This window comes from Drosophila miranda, chromosome 2 (assembly GCF_003369915.1).
Source record: "Drosophila miranda strain MSH22 chromosome 2, D.miranda_PacBio2.1, whole genome shotgun sequence".
NCBI lineage: Eukaryota > Metazoa > Arthropoda > Insecta > Diptera > Drosophilidae > Drosophila > Drosophila miranda.
In genome coordinates this window covers 28,234,005-28,261,527 of record NC_046675.1, presented here as the reverse complement: position 1 = coordinate 28,261,527, position 27,523 = coordinate 28,234,005, and the positions used below count along the sequence as shown (strand labels likewise).

General features: G+C 51.8%; 1 protein-coding gene across 12 annotated transcripts; it reads left to right on the top strand.

Moving 5' to 3' along the window:
- Nucleotides 1-104: 104 nt before the first annotated feature.
- LOC108155637 (trithorax group protein osa) lies at nucleotides 105-26,520 on the top strand. 12 transcript variants are annotated; one of them, XM_033390240.1, is made up of 16 exons: nucleotides 105-188; nucleotides 1,713-2,840; nucleotides 8,088-8,375; nucleotides 8,440-8,661; nucleotides 15,232-15,388; nucleotides 15,449-15,841; nucleotides 15,914-16,642; nucleotides 16,737-16,921; nucleotides 17,001-17,255; nucleotides 18,200-18,415; nucleotides 18,690-18,924; nucleotides 19,578-20,072; nucleotides 20,483-20,642; nucleotides 20,849-21,047; nucleotides 21,269-21,350; nucleotides 21,423-26,275. In XM_033390240.1, the coding sequence occupies exons 2-16, from the start codon at nucleotides 1,836-1,838 to the stop codon at nucleotides 25,241-25,243; spliced, it is 8,442 nt and encodes a 2,813-aa protein (XP_033246131.1). In that variant the 5' UTR covers nucleotides 105-188; nucleotides 1,713-1,835; the 3' UTR covers nucleotides 25,244-26,275. The 12 variants fall into 12 exon arrangements, with proteins under 12 accessions (XP_033246131.1, XP_033246130.1, XP_033246133.1 ...); XM_033390239.1 differs by having other exon boundaries at nucleotides 108-436; XM_033390242.1 differs by having other exon boundaries at nucleotides 108-676; nucleotides 17,001-17,246.
- Nucleotides 26,521-27,523: the final 1,003 nt, after the last annotated feature.

Here is a 27,523-nt window from a genome sequence, read left to right as displayed (position 1 = left end):
ACACTTTATCACACACTTTACATTACCTTGTACTCGTTGCATTTTTTGCCTGTTGTCCATACCCTCTTTTTCCTTCCATTATGTAGCAAATGTGTACCAAATGTGTAGCTAATGTGTAGAAATAAACACTTAAAATACACGAGAATATGGCGTCCACGCTGCTTAAGAAAAAATAAAATCCAACAATTGTGTGTACTATAGTGGTTTAATTGTGCATAAAACAAGCAAGTAAAACATAAAGTTAAAGCAGCTCGTTTCGTGCTTCTGCTCTCGTCCGCCGGGGCTTTCTCGTTGTATTGGCAAAAAAAAATCGCTTTGTATGTGGCTCGCTTCGTCGTCATGCTGCGAAATTGTTTAAAAACTAAGTGAAATACACTGAATTAATAAAGAAAAGTATGTGCAACATGTGCAGGGGATATCTGGTGATCAGCCGCGAGTGAGTGTGCCCTCCCCCGCAGTGTTTTTGCAAGCCCAAAGGCCTTGCGAAAAAATTCCCTTGGCAGCAGCGCAGCCCCAGACAAGACTTGCATACACTTCAAATTCGTTTCGTTATACCGAGCTTGCTGCCCTGTCCTGTCCCAGTCCCAGTCCCCGTCCCCGTCTTCTCGCGCGAGTTCGTTTTCAGTATATAGCCAGTCTATGGACGGGTCGTCAATGCGTGAATATTCTTCTATGTGTAAGTGTATGTGCGTGTATTAGCTGTATAGTTAAGAAAAATCATCAAAAAATCCCCCCAAAAGATCCACAATCTTCCGCCGCCGGACTTTCGCCCACAGGCGAGTGAAAAATTGTTAATTCGAGAGCCGATGCTGCTTTTGTTGGTGCTGGGTGCATTGGTCTGCTCTGCAAAGAGTCCATTTGTGTGTCCATGATTGGATGTCGGAGCACATCCTTGCATCATCATCATCATCAAGAGCGTCGCAAGCGAAAAACCGCAGAAAACGCAAAAGACTTCTTCCCAAAAAGCGAAGCAGAAGCGAGACGAAGACAAACGTCAGCAGCACCAGCAGAGGCAGAGAGTGTACGCAACAAACAGCAAATAAAGCGGCTGTCGCTGTACGCCTGCTGGCAATTATTTATAAGTCGGATGAGTTAACAAATGCCGCGGGAGCTGGGAATTGTATTGTCCAAGGAGCCGGAGACGGAGCCATGTCCAGAGCCAGTGGGTGCGCTACATAAACGCGAAAATTCGGCATAGAAAATAATTACGAAAAAATCATTACATTACTGCCCGATTCGTTCGTTTCACACAGAAACTAATAGCGCCATCAGTGCGAGAGTGAGAGCGAGAGCGACATATGCATGTAGAGCCAGCTCGTGCGGCAAGTGCAAGTGAGACGGAGACGGCGTGTGCGTGTATAGCCGCCAAATGTAAAGAGAGCCAGCGAGAGAGAGAGAGGAACTGTTTGTGGACTGCGCTCAAGCCAAGAGAGCGAGAGAGAGCGAGCGCGAGCGAGTGAGCGAACGGCAGGGTTGTCAACGCACGACAATCTCCGTACGCGGCAGAAATAAATGTTGTTGTGGTATTGGTGTGTTCGTGTCGGTGTTGGTAGCGGACTTTTCAATACACAGCCATGAACCGATACAAATAATTTATGTTTCCCAATATATTCGGATTTCGTGTCCCGTGCTCGGATTAGTTAGATCAAAATTAAGTGAAGATGAAAGAGTAGAACGAGAGTGCACTAATGAAAGTCTTTGATAACTTGCAGCTAACATAACCTCAAATTTGCCGCTGCAGTCGTCGGAGAAGTCGTCGTCATCATCAGCGTCAGCGTTGTTGGCGGGTCCTCCCCAGCCCCCACAGCCACACCGCCAGCAGCAAATGAGCAGCCATGAATGAGAAAATAAAGTCGCCGTCAACCCAGGGAGGTGCTGGGGCCGGAACCCCCGCTGCTGCTCCGCCCTCGGCATCTGGAAGTGCGGCCGCCGCAGCAGCAGCGGCAGCCAGCAGTGGTGCAGGTGGTGCCAGTGTCGGTGCCAATTCCGCATCCACGCCACCCACTTCCGGCCCACCCACGCCCAACAACAACGGCAGCGATCCGATCATACAGCAAAATGTCGGAGTGCCGCACCCCTACGGCGCCCCGCCACCGCCTGGTTCGGCACCAGGTGCACCACCGGACCCGGCGGCGGTTATGCACTACCACCATCTGCACCAGCAGCAGCAGCAACAACAACAACAACAGCAGCAGCAGCATCCGCCGCCACCGCCCCACATGCAGCATCACGGCGGGCCGGCGCCGCCGCCAGGAGCACCTGAGCATGCGCCCGGCGTGAAGGACGAGTACGGTGCGGCAGTGGCTCACCTGCCACCGCCCCACGCTCATCCTGCCTACGCACGGTACCACTCTGGCGACCCCAACATGGATCCCTACCGCTACGGCCAGCCACCGCCCGGCGGCAAGCTCCCGCAGCCCCATCAGCAGCAGCAGCAACCACAACAGCAGCAGCAGCAGCCGCCGGGTGCGGGAGGCTCTCCCAATCGGCCGCCACAGCAGCAGCAGCAGCAACGTTACATCCCTGGCCAGCCGCCGCAGGGGCCCACGCCCACGCTGAACTCCTTGCTGCAGTCCTCGAATCCGCCGCCGCCCCCGCAGCACCGCTATGCGAATAGCTACGATCCCCAACAAGCAGCCTCGGCAGCAGCGGCGGCGGCAGCAGCAGCCCAACAACAACAACAGGCGGGCGGACCCCCGCCTCCTCCACCAGGGCATGGACCGCCTCCGCCGCAGCATCAGCCATCGCCGTACGGAGCGCAACAGGGCGGCTGGGCACCGCCTCCCCGACCCTACAGTCCACAATTGGGGCCGTCGCAGCAGTATAGGACGCCACCACCGGTAAGTGTGCGGGTGGGGTGGGGAGTTTTCTTTTATGTTTTCTTGGGGCTCTCTTCCTTTCTTTTTTTTGTTAAGAGCTTATTTGACATTGACACTGATTTTGATTCCATCGACCCCATGCTCTCGACAGACACACACACGCAGATAGCGGAATACAGCATACAAAACACGAGAAATGGCCTTATGCTAGCGCTATCTGCACCTCGACCCACTCCAACTCATTCCAAGAGAGGGGCTCGTCACGTTTTGTACACATGTACTTGGAGCTGGGTTGAATGTGGGTGTGCGCGTGTGTGTGTGTGTGAATTTGGAGGGAGGCTGCAATATTTACTGTTACGTTTTTAAGGTTTCGTCGTCTTGGTCGCACTTCATTCAGAGTTTGGTAAAAAGATTCAACCAAGTCCTGCTGCTCGCTCCCACACAGGCACACTGACACACATACAACATGTATATTCCGCGCCTTTTCGTTATGTAGCCCGTCACCTTCCCCCTTCCCCTCCCTCTGCCTTTCTCTCTCCCCCTACAGTTTGTCGTTTAAGTGCCGGTTGCTGTTGGGTGAGACTGGAAGTGGGAGTGGGAGAGAGGGAGAACGAGCCGGCACTTGCCGCCACAAAACAATAACAACAAAGACCGCAAAAGAACGTTGCAAAAGAAGGAGAAGTGGAAGTGGAAGAAGTAGAAAGAGTTTGTAACCGAAAAATGTTGAGGCATCCGCATCCATTCACTTTTTTGTGGCTTCATTACGGCAATTCCAATGGCATTTCATTGGAATTCGTTTGAAATGGTTGAACGGTCTAAGGTTTCCTTCCTTATTGCATTGTTGCGGAAGTTACTTGAAGAAACACAATGAAGGAACCATTGGCCTGGACGAAGCATCTCTTTAGTTTCAATGAGCCGAGCAAGCTTGGAATCCTCTGGAGGTTTTATTTCCCAAACAACATGGAATGAAGTGGACTAAATTCAAACTTTTATCTATCAGCAGTATGCCCCTTAAAATGAAATGAACCCGAACCCAACCCCACCTCTCGAAGAGCTACTATCAGTTTCGCCAAGCGATAAAGTGTGTTGGCGTCGAGGCACGTGAGAAACCATCACGTTTCGATGTGAAATGTAAACCGGTTAATAATTTTTACGAGTTGTATGGCTTATGGCTCCACAAGTCATACATAATGACACCCCACCCGGAATGAGTCGTCTCTCCCCCGTGAAATAGTATTATTCCACTGCAATCGGATCGTATCGATTGTTTTCATGAATGGGAGATGTCTCGCGGATAAGAGTCAACGAACTTTGATGCGGCCCGACGATTAGCCAGAGCAATATAAACAAATCTATGTGAATATACAAATCAAAAGCAATGCTAGGGTTTAGACATGTGCGAGACGAGACGAGTCGCTGCGGTACGGTGTGGTGCGGTGCGATGCGACCTTCGAGAGCTTTGATGATATATGTATGTGCATACATACGTACATATTTAGATATTTATGTGTGCAAGTGTATTGTGAGATAAAAAGAGTAAAATACTGCTGCTATCCAATATCAAGTAGGCATGTGTTTGTGTGTGTGTTCGTGAGTGTGCAGAGTGTGACTTACGCGTGCATGCAATAAATACAGCCAGACACACATATGTTTGTACATATATGTACCTATGTGAAAGAGTAGGCACCGCACCGCACCGTAATCAAAGGCAATAACAGAGAAACTTGTTGTTGTCACAGCTGACTCTCTCTCTGGGAACTGGGGTAGCTGAAATGGTCGAGAGGGAGGGGAGTCGAGCCGGCAAGCTGTGGAGAGGAAGCAGAAACCAAAACAAAATAAAAATACAAAAAATAAGCGAGACCCCGCGCACAGTCAAAGAGAAGGAGGAGGAGGAGGGCTCGTCGACTATGACATGCCGCCTCAGTCGTCTCTTTGAATGCCTTGCCGCCGTCTCTGCCTCTTCAAGTGCGCTCTTCCTCTTCCGTTAGCTTTGGTGCATTTCTCTCATTTCAAGAACGCGATGGAGAATCCTTGACGTTTCACCAAACCAAAGAGGATTCCCCCCTTGTGGGGTCAACAGGTGCAGCGAGCAAATAACCGTACATATATGAGAGTGCAGTACATACTATGTGTGTGTGTGTGCATATATTAGGCAGCTTTAAGTTTCGTAAACTTATTTTTGGTACATATATTGGTGTCTCCCACCACCACTTGCCACGCTTTTCCATATTTGTGGCCTGTCCTGTCCTAACTGTTGTTGCTGAATTTGGTGGGCTCCCTCTTCATTGCATTAACCGTTGCTGTTTGCCTCACTGGTGTATCTTTGTTGTTCCTTTTCGCGTCTGCTGCTTCCTCGTCCTCCTCTTGTGCTTCTTTTTGGGCAGACGTTTATTGGGTCGGGTGTTTTGTGTGGCGTGCGGTGGCGGAGAGTTTTGAGCTCTGTGTCTGTGTGTGCCGGCATGTGAATTTATGGGGCGGGGGGGTCTGCCTTTAAAGTTTGACCTACAAAAAGTGGAGCAGCATAAAAAAAGCAAACTGCTTCGCCCCCTTTACTGTTATTGTCCCTGTGTTCCTGCTTCCCTTTCTGCGGTCGGCCTTCTTGGGCTCGACTCTTGGGTAAGCTCAAGGCGCAGACTTCTTCTATGCTGTGCCACCCTCTCGTGCTCATTCTATTCTGCTATCAAACAGTTGCAATTAATAATTTTCAGCCTGCATTGTGGCTCAGTGTTTGAGGGGGGGGATGTGGAGAGTGTCTGTCACATTGTACTATTTCAAATTATTTTCACTCGAGTCCTGCACGTAATTCTATCGTTCCCCTTCTGCACGTCGTACGCCCATTGCCATCGGCCTGCTGGGACGTCCCTGTCCTGCCCTGCCCTCTGCTCCCACACAATGCGCCGTGGCATGGCCTGGCAACCCTTACAACTGCTGCCGGCTTTACCTTTTTCGCTTCAAAATCGCATTTACTATGTTCCATTCTCTTCTCCCTCCTCCTTCACAATTTATGCAAGCGCTCCCGTCTCTCTGTATGTTTGTATGTCTCTCTGTCTGTGGGTGTATGTGTATGTGTATGTGTGCGTGTGTTTGTGTCTGTTGGTTATGAAATTATAAACCCAAGCCCCGGACAGGACCACTCCCTGTCTCCCCCGGCTCTGTGCCTTCCACGGCTGCTGCGCTTTGTTTTTTCCCCGTGATATTATAAAATACATGTAGCAGTAGCTGTGCTGTTGGCAGTGGCAGAACTCGGTCCCGAACAGGGCCGGCTTTTAACTGGGAAACCTACCACCACCACTACCATCATCAGCACCATCCCATCTCTGGCAGCTCAGCTCCCCTCCCCTCTTCCACTCTCCCTTCTTCTGCCTGCTGCTGCTGCTGCTGGTCCGACACTCTCGAACGTAATTCCGACCGACGTTCTTGCCAACCGTCATTCGTTCGTTACGTTCATATATGTATGTGTGTGTGTGAGTGTGTACCGTACGACCCTTGCTGCATTAATTCAAATTCCACTTCAGCTTCGTTCCTTCCTACCCGCTGCCGCCTGGCCATCGTGTCGTTCCCTTTCTGCCGACTCGCTCGTACACAGTTCTGCTTTTGATTTTCATCCATGATGAGTTTCCCTTTTTTACTTTATTTCTCTCACTGCCTGGCTGGCTAGCTATACACACGCACACATACAGTCACGCACACTCTCGCCTCTCTCACTCTCTCTTGCACACTGAGTACGAAAACCATCCATTCATGTTTCCTGTCACCCTGCCGCCGCCTGCAGTGGACCGACCGACCGTCGTCGTCGTCGTCGTTGTCGATTGTTGTTGTTGTTGGCGTTGTCCTCCGTCCTCGTTGCCGGTACGACGAGATCTGGCTTTTGCCTTTGCTTTCCCTTAGCTTTGGTCCCGGGTTCTCTTCTCTGGCGTGGGGCTCTGGCCCGGCTCTGTGCTCTGTGCTCTGGGCTCTGTTCGTTGGCTGTGTGTTTCCATTAGATTTATTGCCACATTTTACTCCGGGGCTGGCATTCGCAGCAACATTTGTGTGAGTGCTGCATGTATGTACACATACATACTATCTGCGAGGGCGAGTGTGTTTGTGCCTTGCCATGTCAGGACATGTCTGTATTTGTGCCTTGTCGCACTACGTCAAGTTGAAAATCCTTTCATTAATGGCATCCCAAGCTCTTTTTACTGGGCTCGTCCTACTCCAGTTGCCTGCCACCACGTCGACGTTCCGAGGTGTCTCCGTCTCGTAGGTTGCTTGCTTTGTTGCAACTTTGTCGTTAGCTGGTCCTGGACATACATGCATGTGCATGTTCCCGGCATAAGTTTCACTTTATATTCCGCTCAAGTGGATTTCTTGGGTCCCCTTGCACGGGGAGGAAGGGTGCGCCGGGTCAGGCGAGGCAATCGACTGTCCTAAGTTATGCCTTCCTTCAGGATAGCTAGCTCCTTCACTGATTGGGTATGTCACGGGTGTGTGCGTGTGCGTAATGTAGCTATAGCGGTAAATGTTTCAACTTTTTTACTGCCAGCCAGCATTTAGTTTGCTTTTGCAGAAGCATATTTGAGCGTTTTTTGAGAGTTGTCTCTTTTTTAATCTGCGCATTTGTGACTGTCACACCCGAGGACTGTGCGTCACTGTCGCTGTCTCGCTTTCTCTCACTCCACTCCTCTCTCTCCAACTTACGTATGAGTGTGTGTGTGTGTTTGTGTGTGTGTTGGACGAATGTACTACAGTGAGCGCCAGATAATTAGAGCCACTTGCTCCCTGGGTCATCTGTTTGTAATTATTGTCTAGTATTAATCTTCCAGTTTTAATTGCGGGAATTTTCCCATACGCAGTTAGAGACAGACAGACAGACAGAGAGAGGGAGAGTTGCAATTAGCGAGCAGCTACTGTACATGGCACGGCATGGCATGGGTGCTTGCGCATTTACGGGAGGGGGGATGGGATGTGGTTGTGGAATATCGATTAAAATTATATATGTATGTACGATATAAAACGGAATGTGCAGTGCTCTGCACGCAGACAGCCAACAACAAAATGAAATGCAAACGCAAATAATTGATGAATTGCAAAAGAGCGACAGAGATAGAGAGCGAAAGGGAGAGGATGGAGAGCACTGGCTGTAATTAAAACGCCCATGTGTGGGGTTTTGTCCCTCACTCGCTCTCCCGATTCTTATTAGAATTATTTTGCATGGCATTTGAAAGGATTACACTGGGTACTATTATTGATTAATTTCCGTCTCTCATCCCTTTCTTCCATTCACAGACGAACACTTCCAGGGGTCAATCGCCCTATCCGCCAGCTCACGGTCAAAATTCAGGTTCCTATCCTAGTTCGCCGCAGCAGCAGCAGGCACAGGCACAACAGCAGCAGGCGGGTCAGCAGCCTGGTAGCGCGGGACCGGGAGGACCTCCGCCGGGCGCCGCACAGCAACAGCCGCAGCAGAACACACCGCCAACATCTCAATATTCGCCGTACCCGCAACGATACCCCACTCCGCCTGGACTGCCGGCCGCGGGACCCAATCATCGAACTGCCTACTCGACGCACCAGGTGAGACGATTGCATTGCCCTTCTTTTGGGATCCAACTAGAGCTTAATCATGATTCGATTGCAGTATCCGGAACCGAATCGGCCCTGGCCCGGCGGCTCTTCGCCCAGTCCTGGTCCCGGACATCCATTGCCGCCCGCCTCCCCGCACCATGTGCCGCAGCCTCTGCAACAACAACAGCAGCCCCCTCCGCCGCATGCCGCCGCCGGAGGACCCCCACCCAGCAGTCCAGGCCATGCGCCCAGTCCCTCGCCACAGCCCTCGCAGGCATCCCCCTCGCCGCATCAGGTAAGCACAGAGACGATGATAATTCCGTTCCACAGAACATTTTGAAGGGGGGAAAGAACACACTCATTCATTGAATGCTTTGGTTTGGTTTGCCTGGCCAGAGTCACCGTCACCGTCTCCGTCTCCGTACCCGTACCCCCTCCGCGGCATTTCTAGATAATACACATCGAAAGTGGGTCAATAAACTGGGGCTGCGTGAACAGCACGTGAACTTGACTCGTGACGTCACTGAAGCACACACACACACTCATACGTACTCTACCTGCCGCCTGCCTGCCTGCCTTCAACTCGCCTCACTCCAGCACCCGTCCACTCACTCACACTCTCTGTACCTCTCATACGGACAGGCACAGGCACAGGCCCATGCACAGGCAGGTCAAATGTTTATGCCTGTCCACGGGATGGCACTCGCATATGTACTATAGGGGGTACGGTACTCACCCGCTCGCACTCACATCACTTTTTGGGTTGAGCTCTGCTCTGGCTGGTAGCCCCCTACCCCCCCCTTTCAGCCTCTTCTCTTTTGTTTGTGTTTTACGAATTTTCTTTTAGGTTAAACACCTACCACCCCACCCAACCTCATTCCATCCGTCTCTGTCTATCGCTTGAACTTGAACTGCTATCGCATCCCGTTCGTTTTCTCCCCGCTCCGTTCCTCGTACAACTTTAAAATTGTTGTTGCTCTTATCGTTGTTGTTGTTCTTGTTGTTGTAGTCGCTGTCTTTTTTTATGAATTTTAATGATTTTTATTTTGTTTTGATTACTATTTCTTTGCGTGGCGGCGTCGCTGCGTTTGCGTCTCGTCTGCCATTGGCATTTTTTCCCTTTCGTCTTTTGTTTTATTTTTCGCATCACCGGCAAGTCTGCCTCCTGTCACGCCTCTCCCTCTTTACCTCGTGTATGGTATGCACGTGTCATGAGCATTTTCGATTGATTTGTTTTAGTCTGTTTTCTAAGAGTTTAGTGTGTTTTTGTTGTTGTTTTTTGTTGGATAATATGCGGCTATCGTGGGGACATCTCCAGCATGCTGTACGTTTGTCCACGGTATATTAAATAGAGGGTGATGCAGTCCAAGTGTCTCTGTCCGAACTACAGGCGATATGTTTCAGGGTCCTCTGGAATTAATAACAACTACGGTGCCTGAAGAGTAGGGACTATCTTACCTACTATAATATATACCTTGCGTATGTACATTCTGGCCTGGGTCTGTGTGTGAGTTTTTTTTCATTCAGCATGTCCGCGACCGCCTTTGCCTTTCCCTGCGCCCACTCACTGCTGTTCTTCTCTTGCTGTTCCTGCTGTTGTTGTTGCTGTTGTTCATTCTCCTGCCATTTCTTTATTTTGTATTTTGGTTATTTTTTCCCTCCACTCCACTCATTCCTTTTATATTTTTGGTGCATACACCGTTAAACACACACACACTGACTACACTACGCTCAAGATCACACACAGAGCTTTGTCTGTTTCCATATATATTTGGGTCAATGCCAAGGTCATTGTTGTTCCCATTTTCCTTTTTGTTTTTGCTGCTGTTGGATGTTTTTAGCGGGTCTTGCTTATATTTTTATGTTTTTCATTGCATATCATTTTGATTTGTGGATCCTTTCATCTTCAAATCATCCCATCGTGCACATGCTTCTTTCCAATTCTGTATCTTCAATCCATCACTGCTGGAGCACGTGACTCTTCTACACGCCCTCTCCCTCGCTCGCAAATAAAACTCTGGCTCGCGCTGGAAGAGTGAGACTCCTGTCCCTTCTGAGCTTTCATCTCCCCCTCCTCTCCTGCCCCCTCTGGGAAATGTTGATTACCTTTTTAATGTCGCTTGCGACAAAAAACAAACAGAAGAGAGCGGAAAGAACTGTAATCAGCCGCCCAGCCATTTTAATCCGGCACAACATGAGTCCGTTTCCACTCCACTGTCGCCCTCGCTGATTCAATATTGCATTTGTAAGCCGCTTTAAATTCCATGTGTGCGTGTGTGTGTGTACACTGGCAAAAAAATTATTGCAATATTTAACTACTGAACATTTCCCGCTTCGGCAACTAAAATTGCCAACATTTTGCGGTCTCTTGCAATCGTTGTATCAAATGGTTTCATAAGAATGCATATGCACATGCAAGCATTATGTGATGATTTAAACCTGCAGTAACGTTTCCATCGATTTCCAGAGCGCCATCCCATCCTGATAGCCATCGTTGTCCCACTTCAAAACTTATTTCAAGATTGCTCTGCGTCAGATTCTGTAGGCAATCGGCACTCAACAGCAATCCAACAGCCAACAACAGCCAACTGCATTCATTTCGTGCTACCCAAATTTTGGTGCAGCAAAGTACTAGAGGTGGGCGCGTGACCTGAGTGGAAGGGGAGCGCGCACTCACGGGAAACCAGAAAAGTTGTCGATTTATGTGAAAATAAACTGTGCCTGAAAAATCTTGTCACGCGACCATCCCTGCAGCAAAGTTGCTCAGGTCTGCTCCTGAGCTGCACTTGGAGAGTCCCGCCGGCAGCACTGAGCCCCAGAAGACCCGTCACATGGCCGCCCCGCCGCCAATGAACAATTTTGCCGGTTTTTCTCTGTCACATTTTCTGTTGTTGTTTTTGTTGTTGTAACTGCTGCTGCTGCTGTTACTGGGATTTTTAGTGCTCCACTCATTGGGGCTGGCTCCACTGCTGCTGCCGTTGTTGTCGGCATCATCATCGTTTTTCATTTTAACAGGCATAGACAGAAAGAGGCAAAAATAAAATATAAAAAAAAGGAACGTTCAGTTCTGCGGCTGCCTTTCTGCTTCTTCATTTTCTGTGTGCCTTTATTCGCATACATACTCACGTTCGCGTGTGTATGTGCGTTTGCTTGTTTTTCAGTTCACTCGTTTGGATACACACCACGAAACGAAACGAAACGAAACGAACGAAGCGAACATGTCGGGTCCGGGTCGAGTTGGAGCGGGGAGAGAAGTAGGGGAGCTTTGGCTTTGGCTCTGCCGGTTCTGGCTCCGGCTCTGACTGGGGCTCTGGCGCTGGGAGCTCCATCCAACTCGATTCATGGGACATTTGTCTGTGCACAAAGTGGTTTGCAGTTGTTGTTTTTACTGCTGTCGGGCTGGCGGACTGTTGTGTCTGTCTGTCTGTCAGTCTGTCACGTCTGCTGCCATGCTGTAAAGTGGTCAGAGCAGGGGAGTCATCGTGTGCTTGCAAAACGAATGGAACGAAACGAACCAAACCGAACCGAACAGACTTCTCTGATGGTATACTCTCTGTTTGGCAGTGTGTGTGTGTGTGTGTATATACATTTGTTGTTGGCGTTCCCCGATGCCATTTGCACACACACTCATATGTATGAAAAAGTTGCGGAGAGACAGCCAGAGCCACACAAACTTTCGTTTCGCTCATAAAATTTTCAAGCAAGCACAAACAGAAATTGCATCCCGCTTCCACTCCTACAGCCACACATGCATTCACACGCACACGAACACGCACACACCCTCTAATAAACGACAGTCTGATTGTCTGTCGCTGTTTTCGCAACCGCTCAGCTGTGCCTGCACTCTTGATCCCCCACTCCTTCACTCTATGGTTGGTTTTGGTATTGGTCGCGAGTCGCGACCCCACCAGCTTCAAGTCAATCTTGCACTCTGCTCGCGCACCCTTATGAAGGTTTGAGTTCTAGTGTGCGAGGTAGGGATGCAGAAGAGGGTATTATTATCTCGATCAGATGGTTGCAAGCGACATATCATACATCAAAATGGTAGTAATCACTATCATACAACAAGGGAATTTTCAGGTTCATTTGTCTATACAAAACTTGGCCAAAAAGGGTATCAAAAGATAGTGTTCGTGTGCTCGCTTCTTGTTTTTTATGATACTCGTATCCCAAAGTTTATTACTTGTTCCCTGTCTCTCTCTTTTGCTGGGTGTTTATAAATTCCCCTCTCTTGGTGCGGTGTGCAGCTCCTTTTGTGCATTTAAGTCTCTTACTTTTTCATCTCCATCTCATTCCCTTTCCCCCGTTTCGTTTCGCCACATAACAAGAGACCATGTGAGTGTGTGTTAGCCTTGTTTTTGGTTTTTGTACCTGGCCTGCCACATTCAACATTCATCGCTAAAGGTTTTAAGGTGATAAGCCACAAAGGTCCCAGCGGCGGTGTGGCAGCAGCTGACGGCCAACTCTGGGGCAGATACACGGACACACATGGGCACGCAGTATAAATACCTGTCTCTGTGTGTGTGTGTGTGTTTGTACATTCTTTATTTAAATGACATTGCATAAAAAAAAGAAGAGTTAAAGTGCTTTTGAAAAACTAAAGTCAAAAATTGTTGCAAAAGGCGCTACATCATGCCGCCAATCTTGAGGAAAGATGAGAGGATGTGATCTGAAGTGGGGTTCCATCATTAGCATTTGGAGAGAAGAGACAAAACGAATCGTGTTCGAAATACAAACTCCACTTGAACGGAACCCTTTCTGTCCTCCTCGTGGTCCTCATTCATTTGAGTCTCTTACTTTTTGGCGCGAAAATCTTTGCTGAACTTTATAAGCGCGCTCCATCTCTCCTGCACCGTGAGGTGGCCTTACTTCACTCGTCCCCTCCCCCACCCACAGCACAACAGTTAATTTAATAACATTTTTCTGTAATCGCATGGGTGGCGAAGAATGGAATAGAGCGATTGGAGAAGGGTCGGCGAAGGCGGGGGCTTTGGATCGTTTTCAAGTTTAGTTTGCTATTTTGAACTTCGAGTGCGAATTCTGTTTTGTTGTGTTCTTTCGTTATAAATGATTTCATTGTTGTTGTTCCCGCAGCGCTTGTTTTTCTTCCAAGTAATTTTTCTACTCTACACACAGACACGCATACTCAACTACAAACGTGGGCCGCCTTCGTATTGCCCGCTGCTCGCTCCCACTCTCCCCCCTTCCAACCAACAGCTATGCTATCCGCGCACAAAGCATTCTATCTCTGGCCTTTGCCTCGCCTTTGGCGTCCCCTCTCCTCGCGTTTCGTGCGACCCTGCTTCTGCTTGCTTGCTATTCTCGTCATCACCGTTGCCGTCGCCGTCGCCGTTGCCGTTGCCTTTTCCGCCGCCCTTGGCCCCCCTCGCTCACATCACGCTCTCTCACACTCTCAACGTATTTTGGCTCCCCTCTGACGACGAACGAGCGAAGAAACGAATACGAATGGCCTGGCTGGCTGACTGGCGACCGACGCCGTTGCTTATTTCATTTTATTATACTCGTGTGTACGTGTGTGTGTGTGTATCTGTGTGCATGTTTCTGTTCCTTATCTACGTCTTTGTCATCGTACGTTCGCTGTTCGCCGTTCGTTTCGAGCGCGCCATAACTACCACAGAGAGCTGAGCACAGCACACAGCCACTTGCCCTGTCTTACGTCTCTCCCCTCTGTCGAGCGCTTCAAGTTGCAGCCGTCCGTCGTCGTCGTCGTCGTTGTTGTTGTTGTCGTTCGTTCCACATAGCTTTTATGCCCCGTGCCCCCTCCCCTTGTGCTGCCTTTGCCGTCGTCGTCGTCGTCGTACATTTCATTTCACTTCACTTAATTTCTCAGATACCAAAACGAACAGAGCTCGCTGTATTTTTCTTGCTGCTGCTGCTGCTGTCGCTGTCGCTGTCCGCTGCCTGCTGCTTTCCTCTCTCTTGCTGTGCTTATATTGGGGTGTGTGTGTGCGTGTGTATTTCGAATTGCTGTCGACTTAAGCTTTATGTGTATGTAGGTACGACTGTGTGTGTATGCTTCCTTGGCTGAAATTGTTTGTGGCGGTGCTGCGGTGTGGAGCTTTTGCTTGATTTTCTTATAAGCTATAAGGCGGCAAAAAAGTTAAAGTCGTGTCGCATCGCACCGAGTTTCTGTTGAAGACTGCTCTGCTGCAAGAGTTGTGTTTGTGATTGCTACGAGAGATTTGGCGTTTATGAGAATTTCCCCTCTTGACTCTGACCGGGTTATAATTGCACGAGGAGGGAGTGTCGTGTCGTGTCGGTGGCCGCATAAGTTGTGTAAGTGTGAGGAGGAGAGGTATAATAATTCCTTTTGGCAATGTCAGAAAAGGTCGATATCGAGGGAGGCGACGGGGGGAGCAGAGCGCAACAAGAATGTAATTGTATCCGTTTCGCTTACTCCCAATGATTGAGATTATTCAGACACACTCTGCTCTCCGCTCTCCGCTCTCCGTCGCTCTCTGCTGTTCCGCTACGTAACAATAACAACATTTGGTATTCCGCTCTAACCCCACCCCACCCCACCCCACCCCATACCTGCCATTTGGGGGATAACATCTGATTGGCATAAATATGTATGTTTACGGTATTTACCGCTCGAATCGGTTTTACAACCAACACATTCAGACATCCACCAGGTTTAATTGTGTATGCAACGCGCATGTGTGCACACATGATCTCTTTTCAAGTTAATTGCTGTTTTGCCGCTCGACTAATTCGTAGTTGCTATCACTTTCATTTAAATAAATAAAAACTACCGGCCGGCCGGCGATGGCCGGCACTCAACTGAATTCCTGAATCCACAACGGTACTGATTCCCGCTCTTTTTTTACGCTTCCCGTTCCAGGAGCTGATTGGACAGAACAGCAACGACAGCTCTAGCGGCGGGGCGCACAGTGGCATGGGCTCCGGTCCTCCCGGCACACCCAATCCCCAGCAAGTCATGCGGCCCACCCCCTCACCCACTGGCTCATCCGGGTCGCGTTCCATGTCCCCAGCAGTGGGTAAGTACCAGGACTCCGTTCGATTTGTGTGCAGATCTTATGAAAACTTGCCACTTGCAGCACAAAATCATCCAATCTCGCGTCCGGCGAGCAACCAGTCGAGCAGCGGTGGTCCCATGCAGCAGCCACCCGTAGGAGCCGGTCCACCACCAATGCCCCCCCATCCGGGTCTACCCGGCGGGCCGCCGCCTCAGCAGCAATCTCAGCAGCAGCAGCAGGCCTCGAACTCCGCCTCATCCGCGAGCAACTCGCCGCAACAGACCCCGCCACCGGGCCCGCCGCCCAGTCAAGGAATGAACAACATGGGCACGCCCCCACCTCCACCTCAGGGTGCGTCCGGCGGGGGCTACCCGATGCCGCCGCACATGCACGGAGGCTACAAGATGGGCGGACCGGGCCAGAGTCCGGGAGCGCAAGGCTATCCCCCGCAGCAGCCGCAGCAATATCCACCAGGTACGATCAGAGCCCGAGACTCTTTCGTCCCATCTTCTCTCTGACATTTTATAATCTTTGGTGAACTTTTAGGCAACTACCCGCCACGGCCGCAGTATCCGCCGGGGGCCTACGCAACCGGACCCCCACCGCCACCAACCAGCCAAGGCGCCGGAGGAGCCAACAGCATGCCAACTGGAGCCCAGGGCGGCGGCTATCCGGGACGCTCCATGCCCAATCACAGCGGCGGAAGTCCACACGGGCAATATCCGCCGTATCAGTGGGTGCCGCCGTCGCCGCAGCAACAAGCCGGTGCTCCACCGGGCGGTACGATGGTTGGCAATCACGTGCAGGGCAAGGGCACTCCGCCGCCTCCGGTGGTGGGTCCACCGCCTCCTCAAGGCAGTGGCTCGCCACGCCCACTCAACTATCTGAAGCAGCATTTACAGCACAAAGGTGGCTACGGAGGCAGCCCCACGCCACAGCAGGGCGTGCCGCAAGGCTACGGCAACGGGCCGACCGGAATGCACCCTGGCATGCCAATGGGTCCGCCCCACCACATGGGCCCGCCGCACGGGCCCACCAACATGGGTCCGCCCACGAGCACCCCGCCCCAGTCGATGCTCGGGGGCCAGGGACAGCCGCCCGGCGGCCCGGACAGCGGTGGCCCCGAGCACATATCGCAGGACAACGGGATAAGCTCTTCCGGCCCGACAGGCGCCTCCGGGCTGCACCCGGTCACGGCGGTGGTCACCACTGGTCCCGATGGGACGCCCATGGATGAAGTCAGTCAACAGAGCACGCTCTCGAATGCATCAGCGGGTGAGTGGGGCGAAAGATCGAAAAGAAGCAGGCGGTCGGGGGTTTGCTAGTTGCAAAACTAATTTGTGATTCTGTTCTCCTTTGTTCCACCCAGCATCCGGCGAAGATCCCCAATGCACCACACCAAAGTCGCGCAAGAATGATCCTTATAGCCAAAGTCATTTAGCCCCACCGAGTACGTCGCCGCATCCCGTTGTGATGCATCCGGGCGGCGGCGGTCCCGGCGAGGAGTTCGACATGAGTTCGCCACCCAATTGGCCGCGTCCCGCTGGCAGCCCGGTAAGTGGAGAGCAATGAGACCATCGCATATCGCTCGAATGGGAACCAAATTAATGTATCCGTCTCCATCCGTCCACAGCAGGTGTTCAACAGCCACGTGCCCGTGCAGCAGGAGCCCTTCCGCAGCACGACAAAGAAGTCGGATTCCCTGTGCAAGCTGTACGAAATGGACGACAATCCGGACAGGCGAGGATGGCTGGACAAGCTGCGGTCGTTCATGGAGGAGCGACGGACGCCGATCACCGCCTGTCCAACCATCTCAAAACAGCCACTCGATTTATATAGGTTATATATTTATGTAAAAGAACGTGGCGGATTCGTCGAGGTATGCAAGGTGCCGTAGTAACTCCTTTTACTAACTTCTTTTTAGATTTACTACTACTAGCAAAACCAAATTCAGCCAAAACCAAACCAAAACCAAACCAAAAAATACCACCAACGTAGTTAACACGAACCAAAATCAAAAGATACATGTCCACCATCCATCCACCAACAATATGTACCACAAATATATATCTATATAGACATGTTGCGATTCGGCTTCAGCTTCGGCTTCGATCAATCACACCCTATCAGATCTAGACCCGGCTCCAGCCTCCGATCCAAAGTGTATCCAAATTATAGCTGCATCCTGCGTACAAGATTTAGCCCACGGTGCAAGCTTTTCGATTCAAGATATAACAAACGGCAAACATTTTACTACAGCCCGTAGACAGACAGCATGCTCTAAGAATCAAACGTTTCCAAACTCAATTCATTCTTAATCCAAACTAGTTTTCAGATCGTTTAGTATTATATCAAATATCTCATATCTCCGGCATGCTTCAAATGTTCCACTTTTCTTTTGGTTTGTTTCTAAATTCATTTCGGTATGATTTCAAGTATACGTTTTCCGTTTTTGGACTGTTCTGCACGCATTAATCGAAAGCATCTCGATGGTTGGAATCAGTTCGATTTATCTCCCTCGATCGCCTGCTGTTCGTTCTTCAGTGCTCTCCTCTCCTTATTTATTCAGTAGTTATCCCATCCCCCCTCCAACTCCTCCGTTTTGTAAGTAGTTTGTGATTCCCCCTCCCCCATGTAGACCGTAGTTCCTATTCCATTGCCGAGAATGCATCCCCCCCCCCGCCCAAGTTGTTTTTGCTCGCCTGCCTTCCTTCTTTGATTCTTTTTTCGATCGACACTTGAGTGATATGACTATGATCCGATCCGTCCAGCCATAAGCAACCCCCAACTAATGATCCCCATATCCCCCATACGATTCTCCCGTTGTGCCAGGTGACCAAGAGCAAGACCTGGAAGGACATTGCCGGACTACTGGGAATCGGGGCCAGCAGCAGTGCGGCCTACACGCTGCGGAAGCACTACACCAAGAATCTGCTGACCTTCGAGTGCCACTTTGACCGCGGCGACATCGATCCCCTGCCCATCATCCAGCAGGTGGAGGCCGGCAGCAAGAAGAAGACGGTCAAGGCCGCCTCCGTCCCCTCGCCAGGTAAGTGTCTCTGCCCTGCCGCGTGCGGTGGTGCCCCGCCCCTCTTTTTCGTTTCGTTTACTCTTTCGATGCTTAATTTTCGATTCTCTGTTCGTTTTTTTTATTATTCATTTTATGTTTGTACTCCTCCTCCGTTGTGCGATTGTCGTTGAAAATGGAAAATATTTTTCACCACCTTTTCCTCGCATCATTTTACGAACAAACCCGAAAAACGACAACAACGAACAAAAAAAAAAAAACGAACCCTCCCACACACACAACTTGCAACCAATCGGTGGTGGCCATTTGGATGCTGGGACAACCAACTCGACAGGCTCGTCGAACTCGCAGGACTCATTCCCGGCCCCGCCAGGCGCCGCCCCGAACGCCGCGATCGATGGCTATGCCGGCTATCCGGTGGGCGGCAGTCCGTATCCCGTGGGCGCCAGCGGGCCGCAGCCGGACTATGCGGCGGCTGGCCAGATGCAGCGCCCGCCCTCGCAGAATAACCCGCAGACACCTCATCCCGGTAAGAGCAGATCCTAGCCCCCACTCCCACTACGCAGAGTTCGGAGCTGATCGAGAGCTGCCCCCGCTCTCTCTCTCTCTCTAGTGTATGCTCGGGGTATAATTTACAGTATATTTCTGGGATTCATTTGTTTGTTTTTTGCTATCGTGTATCCATGTTATCATTGTTCTTTCTTCTGATTATAACTAAATTACTAGACGATATGCTTCTTCTCAGCCTCCATGTCCCACATCCCTCCCTCTAACCCTGTAACCCTGTAACCTGTAACCTCTAACCTGCACTCTGTTGTACCTGCCATACCATGCCCTGTACATATATGTATATTTGCGTTTATATGTTTTGTTTATTAATTTCATGTGTGTATATTTTGTTTATTCATTTATATGTTTTTTGTAACGTTTGCGTGTGGGCGCACTACTAAACCACTCGATCACATCACCAACAAACCACCACCACCACCACCACCACAACGATGCTCACATTATCTTCACTTCACCCACAAACCACCAAACCACAAAACCACGCCACAACAACAACAATTCATTTGTGTGATTCCACTGACTCATTCATTCCAATTCCAATTCCAATTCAAATCGATTCATCCAAAACCAACCAACCATTCATCCGAACCGAACCGAAACGAACCGCTTCAGGCGCCGCCGTAGCTGTTGCCGCCGTCGGCGATAATATAAGTGTGAGCAATCCCTTCGAGGATCCCATTGCTGGCGCTGGTCCTGGCTCTGGTCCTGGCCCTGGTCCTGGTCCAGGTGCAAGTGCAGGTGGTGCTGCTGTTGCTGCTGTTGCGGGTGGGGCCCTGCCACCGCCGCCTCCCCATTCACCGCACGCCACCCAGCAGTCGGCCGCGCAGCAGCAACAGCAGCAGCAGCAGCATCCCCAGCATCCGGGCCTAGCCGGGCCGCCGACACAGCAGCAGCAGCAGCAGTCGCAGTCGCAGTCGCAGCCACCCCAGCCGCCGGGTGCTCCACCGGCGGGTGCACCACAGCAGCAGCAACATGGGCCTGGGCCTGGGCCGGTGCCTCCCTCGCCGCAGCACCTGCCGCAGCAGCAGCAGCACGTGCGCCCAGCCGCAGGAGCACCTTATCCGCAAGGTGGCTCCGCTTATCCAACGCCTGTGTCTAGAACGCCAGGTATAATCATCTTTTATTTTGTTTCGTACCTATCATCTCTTCTTTTTCCGTTCTTTCCACCAAAATCCAAAATTCAGACACTCTTGTTCACATTTCGTTTGCTCTTTCGTTGGCTTTTGTACGCGCCTCATCATCTAACATCTAACATCTAACGACTGAATGTGGTTCCCACCAACTAACTAGCTAACTACTAACCAAATAATTAACTAGTTGATTTAGTATTTTGTGCGTAAGATGCATGTCGAGACACTGCTTTTGAAATCAGATAGATATTGTATCCTTTGCCAGGCGGGCGGCAACTATTATATCCTGGCCTTGAGTATTATATGTTCTTTAATTTCAACTATATTCTATTCTAGATCTAGATCTAGGTCTCTGTCCTGATTATAATAATTATGAACGTGTTTCAGGCTCTCCCTATCCATCACAACCAGGAGCTTATGGGCAGTACGGTGCGAGCGATCAGTACAATGCCACGGGGCCGCCTGGCCAGCCGTTTGGACAGGGCCAAGGACAGTATCCGCCACAGAATCGCAATATGTACCCTCCCTACGGGCCGGAGGGGGAAGCGTGAGTGCCACCATTTTGTACATCTCTTTCTCTCCAGACCAGACCCTCCACCCACAAAGACACAACGCTACGTCACACCACGCCACGCCACACAAAACCCTTAAACACTGTACTGTAGCCTCAGTTTTGGACGAGAAAAGATCAGGATTGATACGATAGTCCCCCCTAATGATCCTCATCTTCTTGGTTTCTCCCCCTCCATACAGTCCACCGGCTGGTGCCAATCAGTATGGACCCTATGGCAGTCGGCCGTACAGTCAGCCCCCGCCAGGGGGGCCCCAGCCGCCGGCGCAAGCAGTTGCGGGTGGGCCGCCCACGAGTGGATCGCCTGTGGCGCCACCCACTGGCGGCTATGCACCAGGAACACCCACGCAGCAGGACTACTATCGACCACCACCCGATCAGGTGAGCACCCCATTGGGTTAGCTTGGGTTGGGTTATGGCTGTAGCCGAAGATCAGGACAAGATACTTGGCTCTCCCCACAGCCCTTTGGGGGAGTCAGTTTCGGGCATCTTGTAGTTCCTAGTGAACACCTGTTACGAGCGCCTTCTATGCCTAGGAAGGCTAAGGACAGCACTCCATTACATCCTTTTAAATTGAAGCTAATCCGCCTTTGACTTTGCAGAGCCCGCAGCCGCGAAGGCATCCCGACTTCATTAAGGATCCACAGCCGTATCCAGGCTACAATGCAAGACCACAGATTTACGGTATGTTCCGGACAGAGACAAATGGTCCCTCCTGGGAAGTGTCCTACTAACGCCACTCTTCTCCGTCCGCAGGTGCATGGCAAGGCGGTGCGCAGCAGTATCGACCCCAGTACCCGACCTCTCCCGCACCTCAGTCCTGGGGCAGTGCTCCGCCCCGCGGGGCAGCACCTCCGCCTGGGGCACCGCACGGTCCGCCGATACAACAGCCAGCAGGAGTGGCCCAGTGGGAGCAGCACAGGTATCCGCCACAGCAGGCCCCGCCGCCGCCTCCCCAACAGCAGCAGCAGCAACAACAACAGCCACCATACCAGCAGGTGGCACCACCCGGCCAGCAGCAGCCGCAGGCGCCTCCCCAGTGGGCCCAGATGAACGCTAGCCAGCCCACGCAGCCGGGCATAGCTCCTCCAGGATCCCCGCTGAGGCCCCCGTCTGGCCCGGCAAGTCAGCAGCAGCGGATGCCCGGCATGCCTGGCATGCCACCCCAGCAGCAGGCTCCGGGAAGCCAGCAGCCACCCCAGCAACCGCCACACGGAGGCGGCATCCCCTCGCCAGGCATGCCCCAGGTGCCCGGAGGGATGGTGAAGCCACCGTATGCCATGCCACCGCCGCCATCTCAGACGGTGGGCCAGCCCGTCGGTCAGCCGGCACCCGGCGTTGGAATGATTCCGCAGAAACAGCCGCCCATCGTCGGTCCGGGCATGCCGCAGCCGCTGCAGCAGCCGCCTCCCCACCAGCAGCATCCACATCCGCATCCGCACCAGCAGCACCCACAGCATCCACAGCATCCCCAGCACCCCCAGCATCAGCACCAGCTGCCGCCCAATCAACAGCAGCAGCCCGGCGGCTATGCTCCGCAGGTGCCCGTAGGCGGTCCTGGGGCTCAGTTGGTGAAGAAGGAGCTGATCTTCCCGCACGACAGCGTGGAGTCGACGACCCCGGTGCTGTACAGGAGGAAGCGGTTAACCAAGTCGGATGTGTGCCCAGTGGATCCGTGGCGGATATTCATGGCCATGCGATCCGGACTGCTGACAGAGTGCACGTGGGCCCTGGACGTGCTCAATGTGCTGCTCTTCGACGACTCCACGGTGCAATTCTTCGGCATCTCGAATCTGCCAGGCCTGCTGACGCTGCTGCTGGAGCACTTCCAGAAGAATCTCGCCGAGATGTTCGACGAACGCTGTGAGGAGCCACTGGACGAGGCGGAAGACGACGCGGACAGTGGCACGGTGATGTGCACGGGCGGCCTCGAGCGCAGGGTGCGGGGCGGACGACAGACGCGGTGTGTGCGGAGCATCTGCAGCTACAACCGGAAGCGCCACTACGAGAATATGGACCGGAAGAACGGCGGCAGCGACTCCGAGGACGCCGACGAAGGCATCGATCTGGGCCAGGTGAGAGTGCAACCCAACCCCGAAGAGCGATCCCTGCTGCTCTCCTTCACGCCCAACTACACGATGGTCACCAGGAAGGGTGTGCCCGTGCGCATTCAGGCGGCGGAGCAGGACATCTTCGTGGACGAGCGCCAGAAGGCGTGGGACATTGACACCAACAGGCTGTACGAACAGCTGGAGCCGGTGGGCAGCAATGCCTGGACCTACGGCTTCACTGAGCCAGATCCCCTCGACGGCATCATCGACGTCTTCAAGTCTGAGATCGTAAACATTCCATTCGCACGCTATGTCCGCTCCGAGAAGGCGAAAACGCGGCAGGACACTGACACGGCCACCAGCCCCAAGCCGGACATCAAGCAGGAGGAGAACACGACGAATAGCACTGAGGATGGGCTCCAGGAGTCCTTCAACAAGAAGCGCCGCCTGGTCAGCGGCGACAGCAGCAGTGGTGAAGCCGGCGAAGGATCTGCCGGTGTCAAGAAATCCAAGCTGCTGGCTGACGAGATCGCCCCGCCAAACGCCGAGGTGAAAAAGGAACCGGGAACCTCCGGGACGACGGACACCAGTGACAGTGATTGTCGCGCCGTCGACATGGAGATCGAGTCGCCCAGCCTGCAGCAACAGCAACAGCAGCGTCTAACCAACGGAATAGCCTCCGCCTCCCCGCCCTTGGGCGCCTTCGATCCCAGAGGGACGGTGCGGGATGCGGCGCAAGTGCTGCAGCGGAAACGCGACTCCAGCTACGAGGACGAGTGCTACACGCGGGACGAGGCATCGCTCTACCTGGTGAACGAGAGCCAGGACTCGCTTGCTCGCCGCTGCATCGCTCTCTCGAACATTTTCCGCAATCTGACCTTCGTGCCCGGCAACGAGACGGTGCTGGCCAAGTCGACGCGATTCCTGGCCGTCCTGGGGCGCCTGCTGCTGCTGAACCACGAGCACCTGCGGCGCACCCCCAAGACGCGCAACTACGACCGAGAGGAGGACACCGACTTCAGCGACTCGTGCAGCTCGCTGCAGGGGGAGCGCGAGTGGTGGTGGGACTACCTGATCACTATTCGGGAGAACATGCTGGTGGCGATGGCCAACATAGCCGGCCACCTGGAGCTCTCCCGCTACGACGAGCTGATCGCCCGCCCACTCATCGACGGACTGCTTCACTGGGCCGTATGTCCCAGCGCCCACGGCCAGGACCCGTTCCCCTCGTGCGGCCCCAACTCTGCGCTCTCCCCGCAGCGCCTTGCGCTCGAGGCGCTTTGCAAGCTGTGCGTGACGGATGCGAACGTGGACCTAGTCATTGCGACGCCACCGTTCTCCCGCCTCGAGAAGCTGTGCGCGGTGCTGACGCGCCACCTGTGCCGCAACGAGGACCAGGTGCTGCGCGAGTTCTCTGTGAATCTGCTGCACTACCTGGCGGCAGCGGACAGTGCCATGGCGCGGACGGTGGCCCTGCAGTCGCCATGCATTTCGTATCTGGTGGCCTTCATCGAGCAGGCCGAGCAGACGGCCCTGGGCGTGGCCAACCAGCACGGACTCAACTTCCTGCGAGAGAACCCCGACTCGATGGGCACCAGCTTGGACATGCTGCGGCGGGCGGCCGGCACTCTGCTGCACCTGGCCAAGCATCCGGACAACCAGTCTCTATTCATGCAGCAGGAGCAGCGGCTCCTAGGGCTGGTCATGTCCCACATTCTCGACCAGCAGGTGGCCCTGGTCATCTCCCGGGTGCTGTACCGCGTGTCGCGCGGAGCCAGCCGGATGCACTCCGTGGAGTTCAGACTCTTGCAGCAGCGTCAGCAGCAGCAACAGCTGCAGCAGCTGCGTCCTTCGGAGAATCAAGCTCTGGCCGCAAGTGCGGAAGCAGCAGCCGCCGCAGCAACAGCAGCAGCAGCGGCAGCCAGTGGCAGCGGAGTGAAATTGGAGTCTGGGAGTGGAGAACCAAACGCTGAGCCGCTGAGTGGCGCCGATGTCAAGCCCTCGCCAGCAGCCACATCCACGACTTTGTCCACATCCGGCAGCGGAATGATCTCCTCGGCGATCAACGATGAGAACAGCAACAGCAGCCAGCAGCTGCCGCCGGCAGCCACCTTCAACGACGTGAGCAACAGCAGCACCAACAGCAACAGCTGCGGGACGGCCAGCAGCAACCAGACCAACAACAGTACCACCAACAGCAGCAGTAACAGCAGCAACAGCCTAGGCAGCCAGTCCACCTCCACCATGAACAATGCCCCGACCACGCCAGCAGCACACATAACTCCACCATCGGTCACCGAGCAGCAGCAACAGCAGCAGCAGCAGCAGGTGAGCAAAGCCGCCGCCACAGCCGCACTGGTGTCCTCGAACCTCAGCGGGAGCCTGAGCAATGCCACTTCAGCTGCATCCGCAGCGCCGCCACCATCCTCCTCCTCCTCAGCGAGTGCGGCCTCGGCCACGGCCGTGTCGCAACCAGCGGCGGCACCACCGCCAACGAATGCAGGAACGACGACAGCCGTTGCGTAGTATACGACAATGCTGCCAGCGTCCTACTACTGGCCGCGCCGCGGGGCAGTCGACTGAGAAGTAGCCGGAGCCGGAGTTGGAGAAGGAGACTGGAGACCGGATCGGATATGGATGTAATCAAATAATGTACATTTACTTAAGAGGAGGCCTCCTGTGTGACCTGTATGTGCTATGCTGTGCTATGCGTAGGGAGAGCGGAATGAGAATTTCCCAGAGAAGGAGAAGGAGCAGGAGAAGGCGAGAGCCAGAGCCAGAGCCAGAGCCACAGGCCACATGTCATATGTGGGCATCACTGAACAGTCAATACAATAACAACTGTATATTTTTTCACTCAAATCTAAAAATAGTAAATATATAAACTAAAGCCTAAGAATAAGCGATTGCAGCAGCCACATAATAATTATAACGATAAAGATACAAAGGTGAAGCAGATGCAGGAGCAGAACCGAAGCAGGAACGAACACGATCGAGTGCGACGTTTCGCAACAGTAGCAGGGCATGAGTACCGTACCGGAGGAGTACCGAAAGGAGAGCGCCTAGGCAGAAGAAGGATAAGAAAAGCGAAGAGACAGAAAGAGAATTCAAGCACACAGCATACTTATTGTATTAAATTTAATAAATGGAGGAAATGGAGAGAAAGAGCAGGCGTTAGGAGGAGAGCAACGTAACTAACACATCCATATGCATACGCACGCTATGGTTTATCGTATATTAAATATATATATATATAATAAATGCATAAACTAACATTAAACTACAAACAAGAGAATGGTGTGTGGTGCATGCACGCGTACGTATAGACATTGATTGATATATATTAATATATAGAGAGCATAGTTTTTAAAATTCTACCACTTACTAATACTACATATTACAAAAGAAATATGCAGCAAAGAAACTCAAAGTGAACAAACCAGAAATCAACGTACTACAGAGGAGACCAGAGAGAGAGAGAGAGTCCGCTCCGAGTCCCCCAATATAATAATATAATATATGTATGACTATTTGTAATACAGTTTAAATGCAGTTTTATGTGAACTAAAGCAGATGCATGCAGTGTGGCAACAGCAGGAGGGAGCGTGTATCGTGCATCGTGCATGGCGATGGCGTGGGCGGAGAGCATTAACAAATCATTGTACATACTTAATTATTATGTAAATTTCACTTTTTATTTTTTGTTTTGCGCAATGTTACAAGCACATGTGTGTGTGTGTGTATGTGTGTGTGTGTAGGGTGGCAGCACTGCATTTCGTATCATATGAGAATGGTCTGCAAAATTCCAGTTTCCCCCGAATACTATTCGCATAACTCCCCCCCCCCTCCGCCACCCACTCTCAAGCAAAAACAAACAGAAGAAAATTAAACATAAAATCAAATTAGGTGATATAAATATATACATATATACACACAAATACATACATATTGCATATTAAGAATGAGAATGAGAAAGAAATGAAAGGGAGAAGAAAACAGAACACAGAAAAGGAAAAGTTAAGAACCCGAACATGGACACACCCTGTACTGTACTGCTGTCATTTTTATGTTTTATTTGTATTATTTGCTGGAAGTGCTGCTGCTTCATCTAATTTTATATATGGAACTTACTTAAGGCGTAAATGACAAGATAAATAATTAGGTTTTATCTTAATCTTAATTTAAAAATATTAAATAAATAAAACAAAAAAAAACAAAACATAGAAAACAAAACACAAAGCGCGAAACGAAGCAAACAAGAAAACCAACTAAAAAAAAAACAAAACTTAGAGAAGCAAGATATATTAAGTAGACGGTAAGGCAGTACAGGTACAGCTAACGGGGTATCGTAGTCTACACTGCCTACTGCCTTACCATCTATAGAATGTACCTTGCACAAGAGCACGCAAAACACCGCTACTAACACACACACACACCCACACGTGCTGCTGGATGGGCGGGCGCGCGTGCGTGTGTGTGTGTGGGTGCCCCAATTTGTATACTAAACTTTCTAAAAAAAAACAAAAAATTAAAGTGCTACATAGAAGAGATCGAATCTGTCTCCTGATTCTAGTGGCCAGCTAGCTCCCCCCTGCATTACGGAGAGGTAGGCTGAGCTGAGGCCAGAAAACGACAGAGCGAGAGAGAGAGAGAATAGAAAAAGTGCTGCTGTTGATACCGTGTATTCGTGTAGTTGTTTTTGCAAACAAAATATAAACACTCAGCATCTCGATATCGATATATAACGTGTAGTTATTAGTGTATAATTTGCTAGGATGTAAATGTATGTCCCTCAAAACTTAATTT